The 20,163-nt window shown below is 31.8% G+C and overlaps 1 protein-coding gene across 7 annotated transcripts in view; it reads right to left on the bottom strand.

Annotated features, from left to right (window-relative positions):
• Positions 1-82: 82 nt before the first annotated feature.
• Ypel (Yippee-like) overlaps positions 83-20,163 on the bottom strand; it is a 75,380-nt gene continuing 55,299 nt past the window's right edge. For 3 of the 7 annotated variants that reach the window (XM_081990915.1, XM_081990925.1, XM_081990921.1), the window contains 3 exons: positions 19,235-19,278; positions 16,532-16,640; positions 83-10,835 (listed from right to left, as the gene is read on the bottom strand). In XM_081990915.1, coding sequence (XP_081847041.1) covers positions 10,746-10,835; positions 16,532-16,640; positions 19,235-19,278 — 243 coding nt within the window. In that variant the 3' untranslated portion in view covers positions 83-10,745. Of the gene's footprint in view, positions 10,836-13,577; positions 13,911-16,531; positions 16,641-19,234; positions 19,279-20,163 lie in introns of those variants that run through there. The other 4 variants (XR_014179936.1, XR_014179944.1, XR_014179950.1 and 1 more) reach the window with 4 other exon arrangements.

Here is a 20,163-nt window from a genome sequence, read left to right as displayed (position 1 = left end):
AAATCAGATCACAATGGTCTCAAAAATTTAGATTTGTTAATAATTTAATTTTCTGTGGTTAAAAGCAAATAAAACGATAAAATTATTTAATTAATTATTAAGTTTATTATGTCAACCTGCGTAAACTTACAAAAAAACCATAGGTTTTACTCGGTAAAAGAAACAGCTTACGCTAAAGTTTTCCAACTAAAAAACAATACAAAAAGTATTAACGTTACGATAAATATGATTATGACACCATCTAATAGCTACTGGCAGTATGATTATGAAAATCGTGACATACGCGTGACTCATCTAAACGCTAATTTGGGATCAACTTAAAGGTAAAAACTCCAATTAAAACTAGGAAAATTGCATCGATTATATAAAACACAATAGTGGGATTACAATGAAACAATTTTAAACTGAACTAAACAGGTAACTTTCGTTATCAATCGATGCAATTTTAAATGAGAAGAACATATCACAAAAGACTATCACAAATAAAAGATAAAACCATTCGCTATTAGCAAAAAATACTTGATAACCAAGGCGAATTATTCTAAAAGAGGAACCAACTCCTCCAAAAAGTTACATCAAATAAATACACGCTTAAAATTAAATGGGATTTCCTACAGGACGTTGGGTCATACAATGCAACGATTACATTTAATAGTTATCGATTAATTGGTAATTACGTTGAATACAAAAATATCGGATTATGCGATTACAATGGCATATTTTAAGTATTAATAATATTATATAGTAATGTTAAAATTGTATAAAGGCGATTATTACGCTCAATTATACGAAGTCGACTCGAAGAGATCAATTGATTAGTGGGTTGCGACCTTAAAACTAGCCAGTCGTCTAGTTGTAGGTGTTGTAATCATTGAAATATCTAAAAGACCATTTTGACTCAGATTTAACTGTCTTAATAATGTCGTACTTATTGTTAGGGTTTTTGCACTGTATTTTGGTAATAAGTTAACAAGAATTACAGAATAAAATTTGCTTTTTTGAAGGTAAGTAAGATATGGTTTGTAATGGACCCTAAAAATGTTCTATGGTATACAGAAAACCAAACTAAACTAGGATGACGTCACACAGTGGAAATATCGGAGTGTATACGCAAAGTTGAATTAGTGAGCTGCGTTGGTGACAATGAAGCGCTGTTGCCAGATTAACATAAAAAAAAATCTGTATCGATTATCCAGTATTCTTGAACTGTCAAGTTCTACTGACTCTATTAAGAGTTGGTATCCGAAAATGTTTTACTGTTATTTTATAGCAAAGAAGGGGTTCTACTAACATTTTATCACGAATGACGAGAACAAATTTAATCTTAAATGAGTGTTTTTAGCATTTGTTTGTTGTTCTTTTTGTTGTTTATAGGAAGACTTATTGGACACTCTAGCAAATCACCTGTTTTACGACATCTTTTTGAAAAGACAAACCAAAGAAATTTTATCAGTTATCATCATATTTTTATTTAAGAGATTACTGTTAGATCGTCTGGTTTTTTCTTTGTTTCTGGATAGTTTTTGAAATATTTAAGTTATCGAAAAACTGTCGATATTCATGAGAAAATCATCTTTTCCTATAGTGTTTGCCCTTCCAAAAATAGTCGATCAGCTGTTTTTGACATTGCGTGGATGTAATTGAAAATTGATATTACGGAAAATAGATAGCAAAGACAACTCTCGTTTCTGATAGTAGTAAGAATAACCCAACAAAAATCCAACAACCACAGTCAAAAATATTTCATGACATAACCTGTACAAAACAAATACAAGTTTCCTCATAACGTGAGGTTTTATCCAATTAAAGTTGGTAAAGAACTTTGGCAACACCATTCCAAATTTTCTTCCAAAAATACCTATAGAAACTGGAAGAACTGATGACTTTTTAATACGTGATCAAATGCCAACAACAACTCGAACAGTGGCAAAACTGGCAACGACGTAGATGTCATATCAAATTTCATCTTGGTTATTAGTGCTATTTGCATTTAGATTTTCTTTCTTTTTCTACACTATGGCAACTGTAACGTCATCGTACTTTACTTTAACTTTCTGTATAGTAATACATTTTTTTTAAATTAATTGTGCACCAACCCTTTTCAGGTGTACAGGATACTACAAATGTGTGTGTAAATCTTGAGAGATAGAAAGTTGGTTAATTGCGCAACTTAAAGTTCAATAATATGCGGTTTTAAATCTTGAAAAATTCTGGTTACATTCGGAGATACATTAAAGAAGAAGAAAAATGTTCGTAAAAAATGAATAGTTATTTATGTACTAAGAATGAAAAGTACGGCTTTTCATACGTAAATAACTATTCACACAAATTTTACTTTTACTCGTTTGCCCACCCACCATAGAATGATTTAATTTTGAACTTTATTTACTTTTTTGAATTCCAGGATAGAAATAACTCAATTATTAATTAATGATGAATAATTATTAATCTAAAACGCAAGGTCTCTGTTATTAAATTTGTTAAGATACTAAATTTAGACAGTTTAGGTTAGAACGTTTATTTACTTAAGATGGTGATTAAACACCTGTAGAACTTTATTTAAAATCCAAAAATTGATTAAAAAGTAGAGTGTTTTATTTTGAAAAAGTGAAGTTATATTTCCCATTCTTCTTTTAATCACTTTGTAATAATAATTTTAACCAATGCACCTTTCCAACACTTTTGTGTTTTTGTGTAAATCTCAATGCAAATAGGATAAAAAACTATATCTCTGGGGAAACCTGTAAAAATGTATCATTGACTGTGTTAGGTTAGTCAATAAAAAGAAAATACGTTACCCAACATAAACTACTAATTCAGCTAAAGTGTACCACTGTTACCTACTTCATTAAAATATAATAAAAAACCTCTCATCTACATTTATAAGATCAAGATTGTATTAGATAAATGAAGTTATTGTGTCAGTGTAGTGGTTGTCACAGATCGAGTAAATCGGAAGATATTTACCAATTTAAACTAAAGAACGCTTAAGAACATTACACGGGAGCAGATGCGATAATTATTTTTTTCTTCTCCTAGTAACATGATGTAGGTGCTATTTCCCAAAAATTTTTAATTTAATTTCAAGACGACATATCACTGAATTTCAATATACGCAACTATGCCCCAGTTTAACCAACTGTTCTTTTACCTTTTTCCAGATCCTCACCTCGCACACCTATTTGTGGTACTCTGTATAAAAAAGAGATGAGTAGTAAAACCTGGTTCAAAAATGATTTCTCAGATATTACAATAGATTTGTTCATGTTAGAGTTTGACTTTTTCTTTTCTTTGACGTCAGACAGTTCTATATTGTTACAAAGAGCGAAAAGTGTGGAAATACTAGAAACATTTTTGACTGAAACACTTTTTGACTATTTCTACTGCTGCTTGTGTTTTAACTTGCGGAACATTTGTTTTTTTAAACTATTTTTCGATTTGCGCTTGTTTTTCTAACTGCTAACTACTGTTGTCAAAAAGCTTGAGCGTGGTTCGAGAACTGTGTGATTTCGCTTATTTGTTAATATAACAAACACGTCCTTGGCTTCATAAATGATCTAAAGCCTGTTTTGAATTCGTTTGGTCAAACCCGTTTAGAATAATCAGGCCACTGAATAGTTGCAAACTTCAGTCACAAATAATGTTTTACTGCTTCCAAAATAATTTTAAAATTCTTTCATACTTCATAAACTCGGTCAGATCTATCACATGTTACATTCACTTTCAAGATATATTTCTAAATTGTACCACAGACAGTAACACAGATTAAATTCGTTCTAACACAGACTGCTTTCAGAGCTCACATATATGAACATTTTCACTTGATTAAATCGTTATTAAACAAACTAATTATGCAAGTGAAAGAAAACTCGGAGGCTTGCTTGAATAATCGATAAAGTATCGACAAAGTTGGTTAGGGAAAAAAATTGAAATTTATTAATGAATTTAGATTGTGCGGAATAATAGTATTTTTTAAACCGCTTCATAGGAAGTCATTTATTATTTACACTCGCTAAAGAAACACAGAAGAAAACTTAAATGAAAACGCTCATCCATTATGTAGGCGGCTGACATTTCCTAACCGCCAAACATTTTCAAGCGGAAATTGAAGCATGTTAAGTGGAATAATTGATAAATGTAGTGACCACTGTGGCTTGCTTTGGGGTTAACATTTTGCCCTTTAAACCATCGTTTTTACGCCGACACGTTAATTTCATTCTCCTTGGAGAATGTCACTACATACACGTAACTACTCCACTCTATTAATAGCGGTCACTAGTTACTTTTAAAACGTAAAAACCTTGAGTGCCAAAAACGTAAAAATAGCATATTTTCGATTTGTTTTTCATTCATTATTTTGTTAATTTACAAACACTTTGGTTATTTTTAGAAGTGTTGATTCAGTTTTGAAAAGGAAAACAGTTGATGGGAGAAACGTGGCTACGCGAAATTGAGAGATTTATTAGTATGTTTTGTTTAAAGTAAATACCGCCTGAACGGTAGTAAATAAAGTTTTCATCGGCATGAGTGTGAAAATCACTCGGTATTTTTCCGAGTTTTCTTCACTTGCATTTTAAAAATCGGTAGAAAGCACATAAATGAGAGTCTACGCTAACAAAGTTGTAACCATCTATAAGTATAAAATTATTCAGGTGTCAATGAGCTATTAGTTTTTTATTGGAAAGCTTATAGTATTCTCTTTTTATTATACTACTCCGAAATAGACATTCATCATTCATTACCATATTACCAATACGGAAAATAGGCTTTACCCGTGTCTGCGCGACAGATTGCCATAATATTATCATGATGATGCAAAAAATAATACTTATTATTACAACAGTTAGAAACAGTTCAGTGAAAATGGGTCTTTTCGGGACCTCTTACGGCAAAGGAACAATTTCTCAACAAGGAATAGATAGTTTCCATAGCAGTTTCATAAAAACTAGAAAACTGTTTATTTCTCATTCAATTCATTGCCTTAACTGTGAACTGTACTTAACTGTGTGAAGTATTTTCAAAGGTTTTATTAGAAACATCTGACAGTGTAGAACGGTTTTTAGATGATTTGAAGAGTTTTAAAGGTTTCTGACAACTTCCAAAATTATTCTACATATAAACATCTGACATTTGTGAAAGATTCTTGAGTGACTCGACTCGGAAGGTAATTGGATGCTTCTGGCAATTTAAAACTGACTTTAGTTGGCTCTGGCAACTTTATAATGATCTGATGTGGAATATAACATTTTTAAGGTGATTTTAGAAGCACCTTTACAAGGCATTTAGAGGCTCTGGAATTTCTAACGTGACTCTAGATTCGTTTGACAAACAGATCTTTATTATGAAATATCATTAATTGCATGTTCGAAATGTTTTTTCCCGTTCTGGCTTAACTGTCACGCATGAGAAAAGAATATTTTCGGTATTGGTAATGAAATTTACTATTGTTTTGTACCTGTATGTGTCGCTTTGCAGAAAAAAAACTTTGCATCACAGAAAAATACAATTTAGATGTTTTGCAATGCTTTTCAGAAAAAACATTGCGAAAAAGGTACTATACACTGCATATGTTTTTTGTATTGTGTGTGTGTATACAGAGGTAGCTTTTCAAAATTGTTCATTGCCTTCTAACTAAGGGAGACCTTGTTTAACTTAATGCTCATAACAAAATATCGCTACTCCCATTCTCATAATCTTTTTTCGAAATGAATGTAGACGATGTGAGTACTGAAAAGCATTTCAGTATAACACCATTTGCACTCGTTTTGATACGAGATTATGGTGTTAAATAAAGAATACACTTATCGTATACAGTGTTGTCGATTTCACTTCTTGGTATCAAACAGACCAATGCACGGGTTTTTTAATTTGGTTTTACAATCTTTTAGTTGTTATTGTGAAAAGTAACTTAATGGTTTTTTTAGTGGTTTACAAGGCATTAGAAGCAGATTAATTAAATAATTATTAAATATCGTTAATTAGACGTCCAAAATGGCTTTTTCCGTTCTGGCATAACTGACACGTACGCACATGAAATCTACTATTATTTGCATAAAAGACTTTATATGACAGAAAAAGACAATTTGAACCAAATCTTGCTTTGAGAGTCCTCTACGACTTATGCAGTTGCGGATACTTCAAAACTGTTCTTTGCCTTCTAATTAAGGGAGACTCTTCTTAACTTAATGCTTATAACAAAGACAAAATTGCTACTCCAGTTCCCATAATCTTTTATCAAAATGAATGTAAATGATGTGATGACTGAAAAGCATTTCAGTATAACAACATTTACACTCGTTTTGATACAAGATTATGGTGTTAAACCACAAAGAATTCACATATACAGTGTTGTTGATTTCACTTTGAAATGTTGGTACCAAACAGACCATTGCACAGTTTTTTTAAATTCGACTATACAATGTTTTAGTTGTTAAAAGTGACTTAATTTATTCTTTTGTGGTTTAGAAGGCATTTAGAGGCTGGTTGTTAATTATGAAATATCGTTAATTAGACGTCCAAAATGGCTTTTGCCATTCTGCCTTAACGGTCACGCACGCAAGGAAAAAGCACATTTTCAATACTGGTTATGAAATCTACTACTGTTTGCATGTATTGCTTTGCATAAAAGATTTTATATGACGGAGAAAAACAATTTGAACGATATCTTGCTTTGAGTGTCCTCTACGACGTGCAATTGCAGATACTTCAAAACTGTTTATTGCCTTCTAACTAAGGGGGACCCTGCTAAACGTAATGCTCATAAAAGACAAAGTATTGCTACTCCAGTTCCCATAATCTTTTATCGAAATGAATGCAAATTGGGTGATTAGTGAAAAGCATTTCAATATAACACCATCTGCACTCGTTTCGATACAAGATTATGGTGTTAAACCACCAAGAATTTAATTATGGTATACAGTGTTGCCGAATTCACTTTGAAATTTTCGTATCAAACAGACCAATGCACGGTTTCTTTAATTCGACTTTGTAATGTTTTAGTTGTTATTATAAAAAGTAACTTAATGGATTCTTTAGTGGTTTCCAAGGCATTTAGAGGCAGCTTGTTAATTATGAAATATCCTTAATTACACGTTTAAAATGTCTTTTTCCGTTCTGGCTTAACTGTCACATTTTTAATACTGCTTACAAAATCTACTACTGTTTGCATGCACTGCTTTGCATAAAAGACTTTACCTATATGACAGAAAAAGACAATTTGAGCGATATCTTACGTTGCCTTCTAACTAAGGGGGGCCCTGCTTAACGTAATGCTCATAAAAGACAAATATTGCTACTCCAGTTCCCATAATCTTTTATCGAAATGAATGCAAATTGGGTAGATATTGAAAGGCATTTCAGTAAATACCATTTGCACTCATTTCGACATAAGATCATGGTGTTAAAACACAAAGAATTCACATATTCAGTCTTATCGATTTCACTTTGAAATTTTAGTACCAAAGAGACCAATGCAACTTCTTTAATTCGACTTTACAATGTTGTAGTTGTTATTATAAAAACTAACTAAATGGATCTTTTAGTGGTTTACAAAGCGTTTAGAGGCAGATTGTTAATTATGAAATATCGTTAATTACACGTCCAAAATGGCTTTTTTCGTTCTGGCTTAACTGTTCATTGCCTTCTAATTAAGGGAGGCCCTGCTCAACTTAATGCCTATAACAAAGTCAAAATTGCTACTACTATTCCCATAATCTTTATCGAAATGAGTACGAATAGATGGGTTACTGAAATGTATTTCAGTATAACACCATTTGCACTCATTTCGACATAAGATAATGGTGTTAAACCACAAAAAGTTCACATATACAGTGTTGTTGATTTAATTTTGAAATGTTGGTATCAAACAGATCATTGCACGGTTTCTTTAATTCGACTTTACAATATTTTAGTTGTTACTATAAAAATTAACTTATAGGATTCTTTAGTGGTTTACAAGGCATTTAGAGGCAGATTGTTAATTATGAAATATCGTTAATTACACGTCCAAAATGGTTTTTCTGTTCTTGCTTAACTGTCACGCACGCATGGGAAAAGTATATTTTTAATAGTTATAAAAAATACTACTGTTTGCATTGCATAAAAGATTTGATATGACAGAGAAGTTTAAGCGATATCTTGCGTTGAGCGCCCTTAGTAGTATTGCTATTCCAGGTCCCATAATCTTTTATCGAAATGAATACAGATGGTGTGACAAAAATTAATTTCAGTATAACACAATTTGCACTCGTTCCGATACAAGATTATGGTGTTAAACCACAAAGAATTCACATATACAATGTTGTGGATTTTATTTTGATATTTTGGTATCAAAACTGACTAATGGTCGGCTTGCACAGTTTCTTTTAATCGACTTACTACACAAATGTTGTTATTTGTATATAGTAGCTTTATTTAGTATTTACTATTAATAATCCATCAAAGTATGTGGATCTCTTGCTTTTCTTTGTTTGACGCAATGATAAAACTCTCTAAATGATTGGCAAGAAAAGGAAGTTTCATAGATTTACTAGTGTTTCTTGAACTCTATATGAATAATCCTGAAACTGTGGTATTCTTGTGTGTTAAGTCAAAGTTTTTGTCAGGTGAGCTTTGTGAATAAACTTCTCACGTGACAGTGAGAGTCAAAACAAATTTTATTTTATAGGTTGTTAGTAATTTTTATTTACCTTTTCGTAAACTGGAAAACAATGGACAGTTTTTGTAATGTGCTTGTTTGAGTGCATACTTGCATTGTCTTTTAACTAAGAGAAGGTACAACTTGCTACTCCTGTTCCCACAATCTTTTACCGAAATGAATACTAATAGTGTGTTGAATGAAATGCATTTCAGTACATCACCATTTGCACTCGTTTCGATATAAGATTATGGTGTTAAACCACAATTAAATTCGCATCGGTTAAGTTAAAATAGTTGAAGCCAAAAATACCAAAACTTGCTGAAAAATTGATCTTTGACAGTGTTTTCTTTAAAAAATTTTGGAAAACGGTAAATTTCGCTTAATCAACTTGTTACCGAGATATATTTATTTTGTCTTTTTATTATGGACTTTGCAATTTGTGGTTATATTTTGCCAGGGAAAAAATTATGGTTTAATAGTAGATTTCATCACCTTTTGAAGAAAATAGAAAGCTGTAAAATTAGTTAAAAAATGTCTAGTACAATGAGTTTTGCCACGATGAAGAGTCAGGTAATAAATACTTGTTATCAAACGTAGCAAAGATTGAGTATCAAAGGTATTTATACTTTTTTTACTTGTTTGTATACATGACGCACATGGGTAAGGTGTATAAGATGTCATATGTCCAACAAAAACTGTTTCCAACATAATGACTGTCAAAAAATTATAATTTCGTACTTTGGAGAGTCATAGCTCCTAACCAGATAGAGCTGGATTAGGTTAACTTTTCATATTTATCTTCCGGTGACATTTTTTAAGTTTTACACTTGTGTCAATTTTTAGTGAAAATGTTTGCCACTTGCCAATAAGTTAATACACCCTAAACAGTTAAGACAAAGGAACATTTGCAAGCCATTTGGTTCGTCTCAATCTAGTTTGGAGCTATATGTATAACTCACCGAGGTCCAAAATGTGTCATTTTTCCATAGTGGATATTACAAAACAGTTGAATATCAAAATAGCTAGGTCAAATTGTTATAGTATACTGGGTTTTCGTGAACCAAAAAAAAAACACCCAGAGAAACAAATATGGATTAATAGTTCTGATAAAATTTTTAAAAGATCCACCCTGTAGGTACATCACATGTTATTTTTTCGTTTCCTTTCTGAAAGACATTAACGCAAATTTGGTAAACAACTCAAAGATTTTGAGTAATTAAATAGTTACTAATTAAGATGGTTACAACTTTGTTCGATGCAGATATCTATCTAAACTGAAAACAACTTTCAGTTAAATCATAGCGAGAAAACACAAATAGAGTACGTGTGATTGGTTTACGCACATATTATACCGCTCAATTGTTGTAAAATCAACAAGCATAACCATAAACATTCAAGTATCAAGTGTAACTACACACAACTTTGCTACATTTAACTAAACAATCACGTCAAACTTTCAACAATAATTTTAGAAGCACCAAAACGCAAACAAAAAAACTCTAATTTGAGCTTTACGAGAATACACAACATATGACCATTGACAAAATCTTAACGGCTAAAGTAGCGCCATCTAGCATTGGTTGGTGCGCGTATCACTTTTGCAAACAAAACACCCTTTTATAATAAGGTGTGATCAAAATCACTTTCACGTCGAAGTGTCTGTTTTTTTCGTACAAAATAACGCACCAGTCTTTTAATTCTCACTTTTTAGGTTCAAAAGAACAACCGATTACGGTTGATCGACTCTACACGGCAGAGCTAAATTATGTTTGAGGAGATTTGCACGGTTTTGGACCACGCCGGACTTGATGGCGAGACACATTTTGACAGTGCACGGTACTGTCAATGTTGTCAAATTAGGTTGTGGTGATCCTGGCGTGAGGAAATCCTACGCGTTTTATCACAGTCAGCTTTAAACGTCCGGCTATCCAACTGTATACTACAACCGTACAATTTTCCAAAAACGTCACGTCAAAACTTACTACAACTACATAATAATCGTCGTATTAGGTCCAATCCAGAAAACAGAAATTCGTATTTAACGTGAGTCTATAGGTGGCGGTTTGTATGTTCAACGCTACCACCTGGACCGGCATTATTCGTACTGTCAGTCCCATCCATTCTCCTTGATCATGTGGGCTAGTTCGATTATGAATTTGCCCTCTTTGTATTTTTGACTGGATTCAAAGGCGTGTTCCTGTGAAAAAGAAATTTGTTAGTTCATAAAGTTGTTAACGTTAAAATGCATAATTATTTTAAATATCAAAAACAAGAAAAGGCACAAATTTAGCAATCTTGTAATCTTATATCCATACACAACCGGATTATCCAAAGTACAGCTTTAGTAGTAGTTATTAAGATAGCTAGGGCAATGTAATAACGCTTAAGTTCGATAGTGCAAATCTCTATAGAGCTTCCAGCCCGTTTCAAGGAAGGGAATTGAGTTATCTTTATGCTCATGATATTTTCAATGTTTTATGGTTTTTGGTTTTTGTACAGGGTGTCTCATTTTTCACTTTTTGTCTCTCAGGTTAAAATTGAAAAATTACACTTTTGCGTATGCTTAATTTCCCCTTTGTCCTATTAATAGGAAACAAATTAATTTGAGGTTAGTCTTAGGCCGGGTTCACACAACTTCTAAATTATTTTTTGCTAATACTTATTACCTATTTCTTAGTCGTTAATTCTTTATTAAAAAATGGTTTCAAAAATTTCCGGAAAATTATGTTTATGAAAATTTTTCCAGAAAATTTCCGGTAATTACCCATAAAAAATGGATAAACTGCCAATTCAAAATAATCGTTTTTAAGTAGGTGAGGACATGAGCTGTCCAATGTCCAATTTTGTTAAACATTCAATATTAGTCCAATCTTAAGTTTACCGTACTTTTAATAATACAATTACAGGTGTTGTCTCCTTAGGATGCATGACAAGTTTGACAAAGACAATTTTGATAATGGTAATGACAAGTTTGACAGTTTGAGGCGGACCTTTCAGGAAAACCTACCTTTAGTGACAGGAATAATTTTTATTTAGGCATGACGTAATTTTCCGGTAAATTTACAAGAATGAAAATTTTTCTACTAGAAAATTAATTCTTAAAAATTATGAGAAGTACAAATTTACAATACATTAATAGATGTTGGGAAAACGTTGGATGAGGTCTATAAGCATTTCCTGTTCTTCTAAATCCATACATCTCTTCCAAATCCAAATTTAATAAACAATTAATTAAACACAAAGTTAAGATAAATAAAGTTTGTTTAAGGTTATGTTATATATTTTTGTGACGTTTGCAAATTGTTGGATCAAGAAAATAACATCTAATTTTGTCCATATCAGAAGAATATGTATTTTTAAAAAACATATTAATAATTCACAAAAAATTAGTTAAAATTTAAAAAAGCATATATTCTTCATATGCAGACTCCTAATAAACAATACTGACGCTGAAGTGAAAATAAACACAAAACGTAACAACCAAATGTTCAAAAACACTAAACATTGACTATAAAATCATTGAGAATAAAGTTTTTTCCATCTTTGTCTAAGTCATTGATTTGTAATGATGTCTCTTTGGAAATTTTCAATACTTTTTTTAATAATAAAAGCGTTCTATCAAAAATTTGGTAAATATTTTGACAGTTCAATATAATAACTCGCATAACGAAAATTATTTTTGATGAAGTATTTATTTTGGCTTCGAAAAATGTGTTTTTGTTTCCGCTAATGATAACGACCCTGTTTTGACAGAGCGAGAATAAATTGCGGTCAAGCACCTTGTAAACACTCGCATATTCGAATCTTCGGTAATTAATAGATATTAGATAATACAATTTTTTGTCCCATTTTCACATGGAAAAACTTTGAATAACAAGTCTCAAAAGTCTAACATAGCTCAACTAAAAACGATATGAACTTATTTACTTAATTTTCCATTCACATCGTGATTATTAAAAGCACGTTCAATGTTGTTTAACTGGTAACCTTTTACTTTTATTTTACTAGCGAAGGAACAATACTGTGGTTTGGTATTTAAGACTGAAAGCTGTTAGTTTTTTGTCAAAATTTATGAAAAAAATATTATAACATCGGCATTTACATCGCCAACGATTGTATTTTAAATCTTAGTCAACGCAACAATTCATCAAAACAATAACAAATATCAAAGGTGACGTTTAATACGATTATTTCCACTTTATTCACTCGCTTCTTATGCTTAAACCGGAGTTACGTCAAGTAGTGTAAGCTCAACCAAATAAGGATAATACTGGGTGTCTCACGACGAAAGGCATCGATCGATATTAAGGAAAACTACCGATAACAAAGTTTTGAAAATTTGATATAGTAAAGTCAGCAATCAAACTATAGATATTTGCGCAACTAGGGAGGAAAGTGCAACTTTTGCTCCCGCGAACAATAAAGTTCAAGGGTGCAAAAAAAGTAAGATAGGAACATGTAAACCGTTTTGGTCTATCTTCAACCGTTCGCCTGCTATAGCCTTCCAAATAGTGAAAATTCGAATGATTAACAGTCAATATCTCGAAAACGACAGCATTTAGAGAGATACTGATTAGATTAAAAACTCACTAGATTAAGCAACAGAATCAAGAAATAGCATCATTTACTAGGGTTGTCGAATGAAAATCCGTTGTTGCCACTGATATCATCTAGACACCGCAACGCTGGAATCACGAAAATATTTTAGATGTATTCCTTATGGACACATTACTTGATGAAATCCCCCCACCACCCTGGCCAACTAAAAGACTAAAGTGGATTACTTATAGGGGGTAATACCACGAGAGTTTTAAATTACCGATCATTTTCATGAAAGCCTATTTCCATAAGAAAAAAATACTACAATAGACAGTTCTAGAACACTGAACTTTGAACATGTGCCATTTTGAATCTAATTATCATAAAGTGATTTACTCACCATAACTATTTTTCAGTAGCACGTGTAGTCTTCTTTCAGGCAGATAAAAGACGAAATCGATGAATTCTTATTGAAATACGAGACTCAACAACGAACAAACTGACGACGGTTATGAATATTATAAAAATGTCAACCAGCCGAATGTGATATCCGAATTTAATAGTAATTTTCCAATTATTTGGACTTATTTTCGCGTTGGTAAAACCACCTTATAGTTTATTCACAGTCAAGAAAAGAGTGTTGCATTTGCAGATAGAATGTACTAGAACTACTAGGTCCTTATCGTTTAAACAACATTCCAGACATTTTACGTTTAACCTTGAAAGTTCCTGTAAAGAAATCCATATAAAAAACTGCAGTGTGTTTTACCAAGAAATTCTCTTCGATGGTTCTAGAATAACTTAAATTTAACAGCTCGAGCGGTATTGAGAGATTATTTCTAGGTCACCAAAACGCCTAATTTTTATTAGGTTGAATGTATATTTGGACATTATCACATTAAATGAACCAATCGTACAGTGGCATTATTATACATCCATGACAACATGAAATTAACCCTGCAATTTTTTTAAAAATTATCGAATTACCGTTTATTAATACCTTTTTTACGGCCTGAGGTTATTATGGTTGAGTGGAAAATTCGAAATTATTTTCAAGACTTTTGGTTATACCGGAAGAACCAACTTTCTTATTTTAGATAGAACACCCCGTATCATAATCACCAAATATTCGGATTCTACGTTGAATTCTAGGTGTAAATCATGTCATATGCCTAACATAAACTAACTACTTTATCTATATCTACTTTATCTAATTATAACATAACATTTTATATCATAATATAAATGAAATATAGTTTGGTAATATACAGAATGTTATGCTTAAATTAAGAAAGTAGGAGATACTTAATTTAGTTAGACCCCTCATTGACTTTAGGGGGCTTTCAGATTTTTCTTATTTGTACTATTTCAATAATCGGTCGACGCAGTTCGCCTAGGACCACCACACCCTGTATGAGACCCAGAAAAACAAGTTTTCACTTTAACTCTAAGAGAGCTGGATTATGGATTTATTCTTACTTCTAAATAAGCTCTACATATTCCAGCTATTCAGCATTGCAAATCTTGAAACCACCGTCTATTTACTTTAAAAAGATGCACAAAGTATCAAAACATTGTATCTGATTGCAATATTGATGAAGGGTCGCATTTTACTTTAGATTTTTCTAGAAAGGAATGAATAATAAGAAATGTTTTAAAAAAATCTCGATGCAACACTGTCCACTTGCAAAACTCATTCCTTCTGAAAAATCTATTGAAACTCAGATTCAACTAACCGAAATGTAAATTTTATTACAATTTTTGTCACATGCTTAACATAAACAATATACAAGTCTGGTAAAAGAAAAACCGTGTGAAACTGACAGAGAAACACTCACAATTACATGAGCGAGACAAAGGCAGAAATCCTAATAAAATGTCTAGCATGCGAACGAGGCAATGTTGCCAGAAACTTATCTGAATTCATGCACTAGACTATAAACGCAATTGGATTGGACCTTTCCTATTTTTATTCAAGTTTTTAAACAAATGTACCCAGAAACCGAACTAAATACAGGGCACTTATCGCAAACAAATCATCAAAATAAATGTTAATGATTAGAAATGTTCCAATTACAACGAATTTAGAAAAACGCTTGACAACATCGCAGCAAAATTTTTGCCTACTTGGACTTTTTTGAGGTGTTCTGTCTGTCTTTGTTTCGCGCACGCATTTATTAATGTTTCTCTGTCCGTTACACGGTTTCACCATGGTCGGTTTGATAATGATAAATTTATGGTGGTTATTACATGACATATAGACTGACAAGTGCCAGTACATAAATAGTAAATATTAAATAAAAAATTGTAGATTGTAGCCGCAATTCCTTTTCTTTAAGCCGGGGCACAAAAGAAAAACGAAAAAGTTAATAAAATCATAATACAACTCAAAAAAGCTGTATTTTCTCTGTTAAAAACTTAGCTCAAAGTTGACCAGCCCTATTTTGAAACTATTTATCCACATTTATTGATTTTCTACTGTCAACTAAATGAGACAAGGAACACTCCTTCTTAATTTTGGAATGACAAATACAAAACTATCCATCTATTTCTATACCATTTCTCATCAAGCTTGACGTCAACTGTAAAGTGCAATTATATCCAGTTCATGATTTGTTTTATTCGGTAGAAATTCGCGAATAAAAATAATACAAAAGTCTTACAATAACATTTATCCGTTGATTTATGTTTGTGGTTTCAACAGCTGCTGTTTCGGTTAAATGAGCTAACAACTTATATTATTTTTGTTTAGCCTTGTTGTCTAATTAAAATCTACTTAGGGAATGTGGTTACGAGAGTTAGCTCTATGCGAGGCTCTAAGGTTAGTTCCAATTTACGTTAGAGGCATTTCACTAATTGTAAAGGTATTCATTTATTAGGAAATTTTGCTGCAATGAAACACTGATCATATGTTTTTATACTTACATACAGCAACACACAAAAATTCTTAAACTAAGCAATATTTTGTATGTGAGCAGATTACAAAATTCGTGTTTTTAGGCAAAAAATTGGAAAAACTGGAAAAACAGATTTTCAACAAACCATAATAGTTTTCAGTATTTGACTGAAATATTAATTCGAGGGCTTATAAATATGGCCCAACAAAAAGGTCGTACCCTTAATTATTATACACATTTTCTGATATATTTTTCTAAATACACAAGTTTTATAGAAATTTGATTTTAATACTTTTGAATAAGTAGTCCATGTTTCAATTGAACACTTTGTCATGTAACATCAAATATATCAAGTGATGTTAGATGAAAGTACCAAATTCAAATGCCAGGTGATTATAACATTTAGAAGCAAAATTTAAATTTTCTCACAAAATTGCCTTTTATTGCTCATACTTACATATTTCCATCCTAAGGTTGTTTTGCAGCATTCACAATAGATGTCAGCTACAGCGTGTAGTCCTGTCAGTAAAACTCTCTCCTCTGCTGGGCCGCATCCGACATTTACTCTGCAATGATTATGAATTTTACTTATTTACTTTTCTTATACAGAGTGCTTCATAACAAAAGAAAGAAGCGTATACTATTTAAATGGAATATTTAATTTCTAATCACTTATAAGCATAGATCTGCAAACTCTTCGGTACGTATCCACCAGGTTATCAAGTTTAATAGGAAAAACAGCAAAATTTTAATTTATATAAATACAAAGCCACGTAAGACATTACAATTACATTTTATGAGCTGTCTGTAGGCCTATATCTTTTATTTTTGATGATTTTAAAGAAAACTTAAAGTAAAAGAATTAAGGTAAAAGAATTTTCTTTCTACTCTTGATTTAATGCAGTCATGTTGCAAAATGCTTCAAAACTTAAAAAAGCTTAATTCAAGATACGCCTAAACACTCTTCGTTTTTAAGATACACAAAATTTACTTTTTTAATAATACTAAAGTTACATCTAAAGTAAATTTTTTTTTAATCAGGTTTAATTTTGCGATATCGAAGAGGCTGTTAAGTTTCTCACTTTTATCCACGAAAAATACAAGTTGATGTGTGATTTAGCTGACAAAAAGGTTGAAAAAAAAGGACTTTTTCAAAAATACAATGTCTTTATTGAAGAAAACATAAGAGAATTTTTGAGAGAGGCAAATATTTCTAAGTGGCTATTAGCTAAGGTAGGCCTAAACTATTTCACCCCTTTTTGACATAAAAACTTGGATTATAATTCTGATATTGCCAGCAAATCTTATTGTAGGAGTAGCACACGCTTGTCGAAAGATGGAATTACCGTTTCTTTGAAATGAAGAAGTAATACCTAGTTTGACTTGCGTTTTTGAGTTAACATTCCAAAATTAAAAACAAAAAAATTAATATCATTATTATAAGTTTATTTACTAAGAAAAAAAATGGAAAATAACAGATTTTTCATTAGCTACTCCCATGGAAAATGAGGTATACAACCAGTAGGTATTAATAGGAGACAAAAACAGGCCAATTACTAAAGGAAATTGCTGAATTACTCGGCTTAGAAAACCAGGATTATTCACAGGACATTGCCATCGAAAGTCTGCTACCCTTATTGCCAAGTCTGCAGCCAATTTGTTGAAAATAAAAGAACACGGGTTGATAACCTAATTGAACGCATTTCTGTCAGCAAACAGTGCCAAATCAGCCTTTGCAACAAATTCAACCAACAGCAAGACAGATTCGGGAATAATGTTGTAAACTGTAGAATTATGTACTGTGATTAATATTTACAATAATTGATTTTTTTATTGTTTGGTTTTTTCTTTTGGTATAATAATTCTAGTTATCTCTGATTTCCATAGCTAACAAAATATCTATTCTCGAAAGTTGACCATCACGTGATTAAAGAAACTTGGGAGCTCAATCATTCTCTTTTCATGTCATATGTCAGTTTTTATGTTCGTAAAATCGGTACAGTTTTTGGCATTTTTAACGGACTGTAACTCCAAAAAGCCTCAATTGAATTTAATGAATAAAAAATGTTTTAAAAGACCGGTTTTGTAGAGCCAGGAATTCATTTTGACTCACAGTCAAATTCCATTATCACATGAGTTTGGTTGATATTTCAAAAAGGATTACGGGGTGTTTTCAAAACACTATTCTGTATATCAACAATATATTTGTTTATTGTTGTGCAAATGGAAAAAATGAAATGGACAAAATTTACACGTTGTAACCTGTACTGCAGAATTATTGAAGATCATTTTAATAAAAAGACTCATATTTAAAATGTTATTACAAATTAAACTTCTCCATAAAAAATTTGCGTTATTTTAGAAAACACCCTGTAATTCCTTTTGTAGCCTAAAAATTTAAAAACCCCCAAAAATGTCCCCACATATCAACCAACCCCATGGAATGACATAAGGAAGAATGTTCTAAAATTATCCCAACTATCAAATGCACTGGGTTGAAATTCAAGAAAGTTGCAACATCTTTTTCTTTACCTTGTATATCGGTGAAGAAATCACTGTAAGTCAAAATGAATTCCTGGCTTTAATTCTATGAAAAAACGGTCTTTTCAAACCTCTTTCATTCATTAAATTGGGCTGAGGCATTCTGGAGATACAGTCTGTTATAAATTCCCAAATATCATGCTGTATCGATCTTTTCCGTGAGTAGTTTATTTTAACTCAAAATTATTTAGTCAAACAAAGGACTATGTTCATTCTTATTTTGATTTTGACATATTGGTTAGGTTAGGTTAGTTACCTACATCAAATATTATTTATTCATGCTCCTACTAAATGCCCCAAACTTTAAAAAAAAAAAGTAAATCCATAATTTTCCAAATCTCATCTTGATGATCATCTCTCATCTCAAATGATTTTATATAAAACATTTAAATGTATGACCTTTTAACTTGCACCCGCCAATTATTACTGAAGAGATTTACTTTGTCACTAAAGTATGCACATGTAGCAATATACGGCAGAGACAAGCAAATCGAAAACCTCTTCAGTAATACATAATTGAAATATATGATGTATGTGTAATATAATTATTTCCTTTGATGCATAGTGCATTATTGTCTACCCCGCCACTTAAGCCATATAAATACAGACGCATACTTACACAGAATTGAATAAATACGCTCGACCCTGAGAGCCTTGGAATGACTAAAACAAAAAAGAAAAACATGTTAAACATATTTGGCTTACTAACTTCATTGTAAATGTGCGCGGTAAAGTTCGTGGAAATGGAAAATTTACCGGGTTTTAATAAAAGAGTCGATAACGAATGTAACGATCTCAACATTCTTTCGGGTGTCTATAGGTTAACGTTTTCGGTTGGCAAAAATAGCATTCGAGTGGGCGCCAGTACGAGGAAGTCGAAATAATTTATTTCGAGCCCCTCTCTCTCAATTAAAACGCAAAAGTTGACTAAAAACCTTCCAGACCGAACGGCATCATTAAACACTACTAATCAGAGAATTAATGGAGAGAATGAAGGAATTAAGTCTTTTCGGAATTTTTCATCCAAGAAAACCCGCAGTCGTGGGTTTGTTGTTAATGCAAGACGATCCGAGCTTAATTGGAAATTATTGATGAACTTTCCCTGCTGAAATTGGATCAAGCTACGTTGATTACATAACGAATGTTTTGTTAATTTAACGGCGATAAGTTCCTAGACATCCTTAGGGGATATAGTGTGAAGTAGTGATGTTTACACGCGATAATGTTACCTATAGGGTTAAGTACGAAATTATGGGGTGTTGCGGTATTGGATGGTTAAAGAAAAAACTTCTAAGCTACCAAGCTTTCATCAATGTTTACTAACTTTATTCGGGCTGCATTTTAAATGCCAAGAAGGGATATTAATTACTTAAAAGGACTTTGGTCGAGATAAAAGAAGAAATAGTTCAACAGAACATCAAGAATGTAAAAAAATGGATGACTGAAATTACGTAGGATGTGGTGAAAGAACGATCCTTAGAAAAACAAGTATAAATAGCAAAGAATCAAATACCGGGAACTGAATAGAGTGATCCAACGACTGAGTTT

Source organism: Ips typographus, linkage group LG1 (genome assembly GCF_016097725.1).
Source record: "Ips typographus isolate SLU linkage group LG1, UJ_Ityp_2.0, whole genome shotgun sequence".
NCBI classification, from domain to species: Eukaryota; Metazoa; Arthropoda; class Insecta; order Coleoptera; family Curculionidae; genus Ips; species Ips typographus.
Note: the sequence above shows the minus strand (reverse complement) of the source record. Positions and strands in the feature narration are given on the sequence as shown.